Genomic DNA, 8418 nt, shown 5'->3' on the forward strand with positions numbered 1-8418 from the left:
ACTCGACATTAACCTAATAAAACCCGAGTAGAACTCGAGTATTTGATTACGTCATAGATCTCAAGATACAAAAATAAATAAATAAATAAATAAATAAATAAAACGTCAATAAAAGGTAATTATTTACAAAAAAAAAGACCAACAAAACATTGGGAGCGTATATTATGCTCCTACCATTTATCAAACTGCAAATAAGTCACAGGAAAAACTAAATTATTAGTTTTTATTATTAAACTGCAAACATGAAGAAACATGCAGCACGTCAAAAACGAAACTTAACAGTGGGGGGGGGGGGGGGGTGTCGCCCACCCCGCACCACCTTCAGCTGTGGTGCATTAGGTTTAGTTTTAGAGATTAATATGTTTATAGATTTTTTTTTATAGGTTTAGAGATTAATATTTTTTGCTTTTTGTTTGTGAAACAAGGTCCGAGGAAGCTGGTTCTGGTTTGGTGGATTGGACCCGGTGTTACACCATATTCTATGACCTGCAACAGTGCAACACTGCCCCCTATGGTCATACGGTGGTCACATAATATGACGTCACTACGGATACTCAACGTTACATTTTTAACCTCGATAGAGGTCCTAGCAATCGATGTGTAGATTACTCGAGTACTCTGTTAATGCCCTAGTACATATATATATATAATCTTCTTCCATCCATCCATCCATCCATTTTCTTTACCCATTTATTCCATTTTGGGTCACGGGGGTCGCTGGTGCCCATGTCCAGCAATCACTGTGCGAGGGGCGGGGTACACCCTGGACAGGTCTCCAGTCCATCACAGGGACACATAGAGACAAACGAGACAAACAACCATTCACTCTCTCACTCACACCTAGGGACAATTTAGAGTTACCAATCAGTCTAACATGCATGTTTTTGGTCTGTGGGAGGAAACCGGAGTACCCGGAGAAAACCCACGCATGCACGGAGAGAACATGCAAACTCCACCCAGAAGGCCCCTGGACCGGGGTTTGAACCAGGGACCTGTTCGCTGAGAGGCAGCAGCTCTACCAGTTGCGCCACCGTGCTGCCCCTATATATATATATATATATATATAATGTTCTTGTATTTTTCAAATCATATGTTTTTTATGATTGTCTACTGTTGTACTGATAAATATCTTCTGCAGGGTAAACTAGATCTTGGCTGTAAGTATCAAACTGTGAAATCCTTTGTTTTCTACAACTGATAGTGGTTGATCATTAATCATGATGAAGTTTAGCAACTTCTCTGTAAACATTCGAGCTCCGTGGTTTCAGCGACGTCTTCTTCTTGTTCAATCTGAAGCAGGCAGCCTGATTTCAGTCAGCCACACTCAGTCCCTCCTCAGAGACGGAGGGACTGAGTGTGGCTGACCGAAATCAGACTTCCTTCTCCGGACTTAACAAAAATAACAGAACGCTGAAGCCCCGGAGCTCGAATGTCCATCATAAAACTAACTTTACCGTGGTTTAATGTGGCGCTATGGCTCTGCAGACAGTGCACGTTGCTGTCTTGTTTTGTGGTGTTTAGTGTAAAATACTTCCACACAGCGACATGTTTAGATGAAAAGTTTGTTAGCTGTTAGCCACAGTGCTGCTAACTCAGTCCTCACGTTGTAGCTGCTGCAAACTATGAACTGGATTTCCTGAATGTGAGGCGGGTCTTATTACTCTGGGTTCATGAGACACGCCTCCGTTCAGGAAATCCATTCCATAGTTTGAAGCCAACGTGCATCATGCATCACTTTTAATCCAGGTTACAATAATCCACACTTTTAATCCAGGTTACACTCTTCCCTCAATGACACATTTTACAAAGTAGCTACATATTGTGCAGATATAAAGATACATTTGTATATATTTTTGTGTACATTTATTTTTTAAGCTATTTGACTAACTTTTATTTTTTATTATTCAATATTTTACTAACAGAATAGTCAAATAGCAACCTGTTTTTGTGTGAATTGCTATGTCAGTCAAATGTTCAATTTTGGAATAAAGGGGTGGAAATTAAAACGTTGTTTTTGTTTGTTTGTTGCCGACTCGTCGATTAATCGGAAAGTTACTCGGACGATTAATCGATTATTGTAATAGCCGTTAATTGCAGCCCTGGTTTTAACTTTAAACACCATAACATAACCCATGCAGCAGACATTTGCTGCAGGGGTTTCTCTTCTGATACAGCTGGGGGGGGGGGGGGGGGGGGGGGTGGGGGGGGGTTTCAGGGACATGTTGGCTCAAACTTTGATTGTGCTTCTTCTTCTGACTCTCATCATATTCTGTCGAGTGGAACAAGTTAGATGTTCCCATCGCTAATTAGAACGCCTCTCCATCACATTTTGCAGCACACTGACTGAAACCTGCAGTTTATCAGATCTTAGATAGCCGAGCCACTTCCACACCGCCAAATCAGTCTTTCCTCTCTTATCAGTGATGTCACCTGCTTCTCTTCGCTTGTTAAAGCTTGTTCAGTCACATTCTGACGGTCATGGGAACTCATTTTGAAGAGAAAACTTAACGCAAGTTGGACATTAGCTTAGCCTGCTACCACTGACTCCTCCTGGACTCGAGCTCTGTGAAACATCTTAGTCACCATGCCCGGGGGAACTGAGAGGCCAGCCAGGTCTGGGTGGACGGATCAGACGGCATCTGCAGCCAGTTTCTTAGGATCCACTGTGGGATGGACCTTTACAAGAGATCCTTCCTGTCTACAGCATCAGTATCTATAACATCTCTTAATGAAATGAGGATAATGAGTTACAACAACAAATAAATTCCCTTTGGGATTAATAAAGTATTTTTGAATTGAATTGAATTATGTAATTGTCACACCTTTTTCTGTGAAATGAGTCAGTGAAACGCTGTACTCATATCAAAATATCGAAAATGTGCTTAAAACTCATATAATCTTTATTGAATAAAAGTATACTGTGATATATATTGATATCAAATTATTGTCCAGCTCTAATGGCCATTAACTGAGAACTTTTCCTTGTTTTAATTCCAAGTCTAAAAGCCTTTTTAAAACTCTAAAAAATTATATTAAAATGGGAAAACATGAATCTGTATTAGGATAAACAGATTACCTTTGTCAAAATGTGGTAAATCTGGGGGTACATTAGTCCTCTTCTGTGTCTGTGTTCAGCTACACGAAGAACCTCAGCACTGACCTAAAGAAAAAGAAGCAAATACAAGAATCAACACAATTTTTCTGTTTAAGAACATTATTCTGAAATTGTTTCAAACCAGCCACTAGGGAGCACAAGCCAGGGTAAGTCTTATGCCAGGAATGGCATACGATGTAAAACACTTTTGCCAAAACTATAATGAGAGTTCATCGAAGCGAAACCATATAAGATCCGTCATGGCCGGGGTTAACAACGACCACCACCGGTGCTGTTGACAAACGGTGCTGGTGGAAATTGTGCTACTGTTAGTTGAAGACCACGAGGAGGGAAACAAGTCAGGAGACAGAGGGAGAAGAGGAAAGTCAAGGATGTAGGACTGAGGGTTGCAACTCTAAATGTTGGGACAATGAAAGGCAAAGGTAGAGAGCTGACTGACATGATGCAGAGAAGGAAGGTAGATGTTTTATGTGTCCAAGAGACCAAGTGGAAGGGCAGCAAGGCTCGCAGCATTGGAGCAGGGTTCAAACTGATTTACCATGGTGTGGATAGAAAGAGAAATGGAGTAGGTGTGGTCCGGAAGGAGGAGTTGACAAAGAATGAAGTAGAGGTGAAAAGAGTGTCAGATAGGGTGATTTCAAAAAGTGTTCAATACAAAAATACAGACAGGGTGATGTGTGTACCAGGGTGAAACAGATAGGGTGATGTGTCTGAAGGTAGAAGCAGAAAAAAAAAAAATTTGTATGACTTTTTATAACTTTTTATTGTCGTCGCTGTTGTCCATTGTGTCATAATTCTGTTGAAATCAGGTCTCTCTTGTAAATGAGTCCTCGAGGCTCAATGGGATTTACCTGTCTAAATAAAGATAGAATGAAAAAGAAGGTCTGATGCTAAACATTGTCAGTGGTTATGCTCTACAGGTTGGATGTGATGGGGAGAAGAAAGATACATTTTGTAAAGATCTGGATGAAGCGATGGAGAGAATTCCCAGGGAGGAGAGAATGCTGATCAGAGCAGACCTGAATGGACATGTTGGTGAAGGAAACAGAGGATGAGGAAGTGATGGGTAGGTTTGGTGTCAAGGAAAGAAACCAGGAAGGACAGATGGTGACTTTTGCCAAGAGAAAGGAAATGGCTGTAGTCAACACCTATTTCCAAAAGAGGGAGGAACATAGAGTGACCTATAAGAGTGGAGGAAGGAGTACGCAGGTCGACTACATTCTGTGTAGAAGAGGAAACCTGAGGGAGATTGGAGACTGTAAGGTTGTGGCAGGGGAGAGTGTGGCCAGACAGCATCGGATGGTTGTGTGTAAAATGACTGTTGTTGTGAAGAAGAGAAAAAGAGCAAAATCAAAGAAGACGACCAAATGGTGGAAGATGAAGAAGGAAGAATGTTGGGTAGTAAGAAAGCGCTTCCAAATGACTGGACTACTACAGCAACAGTAATTAGAGAGATAGGTAGGAAGGTACTTGGTGTGTCATCTGGACAGAGAATGGATGATAAGGAAACCTGGTGGTGGAATAGTGAAGTGCTGGATGCTGTTCAAAGAAACAGGTTAGCCAAGAAGAAATATGAAAGTGAGAGGACTGAAGAGAGGAGACAGGAATATGAGGAGATGCAATGTAGAGCAAAGAGGGAAGTAGCTAAGGCAAAGCAGAGGGCGTATGATGAGTTGTATGGGAGGCTGGACACTAAAGAGGGTGAGAAGGACTGGTACCGATTGGTAAGACAGATCAGGCTGGAAAGGATGTGCAGCAGGTTAGGCTTGTTAAAAATAGGAAAGTAATGTTCGAACAAGTGAGGAGAGTGTGATGGGAAGATGGAAGGAGTACTTTGAGGAGCTAATGAATGAAGAGAAAGAAAGAGAAAGAAAAGTAGAGGTCATAAAAACCTTGGACAGGAAGTGGGGAAGATTAGTGAGGGTGAAGTCCAGAAAGCTCTAAAAAGAATGAAGGGGAAGGCAGGAGGACCTGATGACCAGTGGAGGTTTGAAAATATCTTGAGAGAGATGGCAGTGATGTTTTTGACCCAAATATTCAATGACATATTTGAGGGTGAGAAAATGCCTGAGGAATGGAGAATAAGTGTGCTGGTGCCCATTTGCTAGAACAAGGGTGATGTACAGAGTTGTAGCAACTACAGGGGAATTAAGTTGATGAGCCACACAATGAAGATCTGGGAGAGAGTTGTGGAAGCAAGACTTAGACGAACGGTAACTATTTGTGAGCAGCAGTGTGGTTTCATGCAAAAAAGTAGCGCCACAGATCCATCTTTGATTTGAGGATGCTGATGTAGAAGTACAGAGAGGGTCAGAAAGAACTCCATTGTGTCTTTGTGGATTTAGAAAAAGCATATGACAGAGTGCCAAAAGAGGAGGTGTGGTATTGCATGAGGAAATCTGGAGTGGCAGAAAAGTATGTTAGACTGGTACAGGACATGTATGAGGACAGAAGGACAGTGGTGACATGTGCTGTAGGAGTGACAGATGGCTTCAAGATGGAAGTGGGATTGGATCAAGGATCAGCTCTGAGCCCCTTCTTGTTTGCTCTGGTGATGGACTGACAAACAGATGAGGTCAGGCAGGAATCCCCGTGGACTATGATGTTTGCAGATGACATTGTGATCTGTGGTGAGAACAGGGAACAGGTGGAAGAGAACTTGGAGAGGTAGAGGTATGCACTTGAAAGAAGAAGAATGAAAGTCAGCCGTAGTAAGACAGAGGACAGAGTTAGAGATGCTATGTGTGTGAATGAGAGGGAAGAGGTGGAACAGTGAGGCTACAAGGAGCAGAGGTCACAAAGGTGCAGGACCTCAACTACTTGGGGTCCACTGTCCAGGAAAATGGAAACTGTGGTAAAGAGGTGAAAAAGAGAGTCCAGCAGGATGGTGTGGATGGAGAAACGTTTCAATAGTGATTTGTGATAAAAGGGTGTCAGCAAAGGTCAAAGGAAAAGTTTACAAGACAGTGGTGAGACCAGCTATATTGTATGGTCTGGAGACAGTGGCATTGACAAAAAGACAGTAGAAAGAAATGGAAGTAGCAGAAATTAAGATGTTGAGATTCTCCTTAGGAGTGACAAGGATGGATAAGATTAGGAATGAGATCATCAGAGGTACAGCACAGGTTGAACAATTGGGAGATAAAGTTAGAGAGGACACACAGATGGTTTGGACATGTCCAGAGGAGGGACAGTGGGTATATCGGTAGAAAGATGTTAGAAATGCAGCTGCCAGGAAAAAGACAAAGAGGAAGGCCTAAGAAAAGATCGTGGATGCAGTTAGAGAGGACATGAACGTCGTTGGTGTGAGGACAGAGTGAGATGAGGAGGACGACTCGCTGTGGCGACCCCTGAAGAGTGAAAAGCCAAAAGAAAATTCTGAAATTGTTTCAGTATATTCAGAGTTATTTTCTACACTGGTAATCCATGACCATTTTTACTTCATAGCCTCTCTAAAATGTTATTTTTTACACCCAGTGCTCTTACGGGCCTGTTGACAATCAACCTAAAGTGTTACACAATGCTCCACCAGCAGTTTCTTATTCTTAATACTTACTTTTACAGCTTTTGCTGACTCTCTCTTACTGATCTAATCTCACTCTCTGGTGTTAGCAGGACTGCCTTTTATGCCTTTTAGCCATTATCAATCTTGCTAATGTCGCATGAAGCCAAGTAATTGAAATGTGGCAGCTTTGAACGTTGCACATTTGAACATTGTGCTAGCTGTCAATGTTTTAATGGTTACACCTTAATCTTTAACCAGGATCGATATAATAAATCTAAAATATTTTACACACCACTTTAATGATTAGATTAAAACATTCATTTAATTTAGTAAACAAACACTTCCTTGCTTTGCATCAATGCATTTAATGTTTGGGGTGAGACGGGATTGACTTGTCTGGTACGGACCCGGACTTTTAAAATTCATAGGTCCAGGTGAAAATCACATTCCACACCGAGCTGGATTTTGTATTCCTCACCTGAGGCAGAGGGGGCGTGGTTATGTCCATGTGACTTCGTGTTGCCATTGACAACAGTGACGGAATGTTTGACCCACTCCCATTGCCTTGAGAACCATCTCCAGAGCCCCCTCTTCCACCAGGATCCTCCCACCGAGAAGATTTGTCTGTCAAATGGCTGTGGAGAGAGAAGCATAGGAACATTTATAATTATCCTGACCAGAATAGCCTCGGATCTTTTTTTTCCCTTCTTCCTGCTCTCGGTGAAGGTGGACACTTTTTCCTCCCGCTTCTTCCCCTGCTTCTACTCTTTGTTCTGTGAAGCTTTTGGAACCTCTTTTTGCATATCTTCTGAGTTGTAAATCATGGATCTAGTCAGCTGGTCTCACAACGCAATTGATCAAATCTTCTCAATGAGCAGACAGGGCAAGGAGAGCCCTCCTGCCCCGATGAGACACTTGCAGCCGGATACACGATGGATTCCTGGGGGCAGTGAAAGATCATGTGTCTGTCCATATTGTCGATCGAGGATGTTGAAGATGCGTACGTAATTGGATTTATAAAAACGGGATTTCTGCTTTTTGCAGTTGGTGGTAACCTGGCATATCGACAAATTCGAAAACGTTGGCAGCTGTTCTGGCCATTGTGAAGCTGCCTGGCCTGTGGGGATGTGCCGTGCTGTGAACTAGGGATGCACCGAATCCACTCCCTCCCGATCCGATCCCGATACCTAAATCGGGATATTGGCCGATACCAATCCCATTCCGATATCATCATCATTGATTTTATATGAGGCTGCAATAATCTCCTCTCAAGTCTAATTTGTACAAAAATATGCAAGCATGTCCAAAAAGGCAACTTGAGGTACATTTTATTAATGTTGGATAAGTTTCAAAGTTAGAATTAAATCTTGCTAACACAAAACATCTTTTTTTTTTTTATTCCTAGCTTTAAAGTAGATATTAATAATAATAATAATAATAATGTCATCACAATGTCAGCACTGTATGTTTCCATACAATGGCGAAATTAGTCTCTGCATTTAACCCATCCACCACCAGGTGGTGCAGTGGGCTGCTATTGAAGGCGCCCGGGGGGCATTTTGGGGATGAGACGTGCTGCCCAGAGACGCCACGTGATGTGCAGTGACTGGGGATCGAACCTGGGACTTTCGGGTCCCAAGCCGGCTGCCCTGCCTCTACACCATCTCGGCCCCCATATATTAAAGTGATTAAATGGCTTTAAAAATCTGCTAAGTTCATGACATAAACCGACACAGACATGTTCCTGTTTTTAGTATTTATATCGCTTTATAATGTAGCTGTATTTGTTTCATTTTAT

At 42.2% G+C, this 8418-nt stretch overlaps 1 protein-coding gene across 1 annotated transcript in view; it reads right to left on the reverse strand.

Moving 5' to 3' along the window:
• fam120c (family with sequence similarity 120C) overlaps positions 1-8418 on the reverse strand; it is a 158552-nt gene that overhangs the window by 60069 nt on the left and 90065 nt on the right. The window contains exons 8-9 of the mRNA XM_037684632.1: positions 7099-7255; positions 3077-3160 (exon numbers count right to left, since the gene is read on the reverse strand). Coding sequence (XP_037540560.1) covers positions 3077-3160; positions 7099-7255 — 241 coding nt within the window. The remainder of the gene's footprint in view (positions 1-3076; positions 3161-7098; positions 7256-8418) is intronic.

The sequence above is a fragment of the Nematolebias whitei genome, chromosome 11 (assembly GCF_014905685.2).
Source record: "Nematolebias whitei isolate Nwh7 chromosome 11, NemWhi1, whole genome shotgun sequence".
NCBI classification, from domain to species: domain Eukaryota; kingdom Metazoa; phylum Chordata; class Actinopteri; order Cyprinodontiformes; family Rivulidae; genus Nematolebias; species Nematolebias whitei.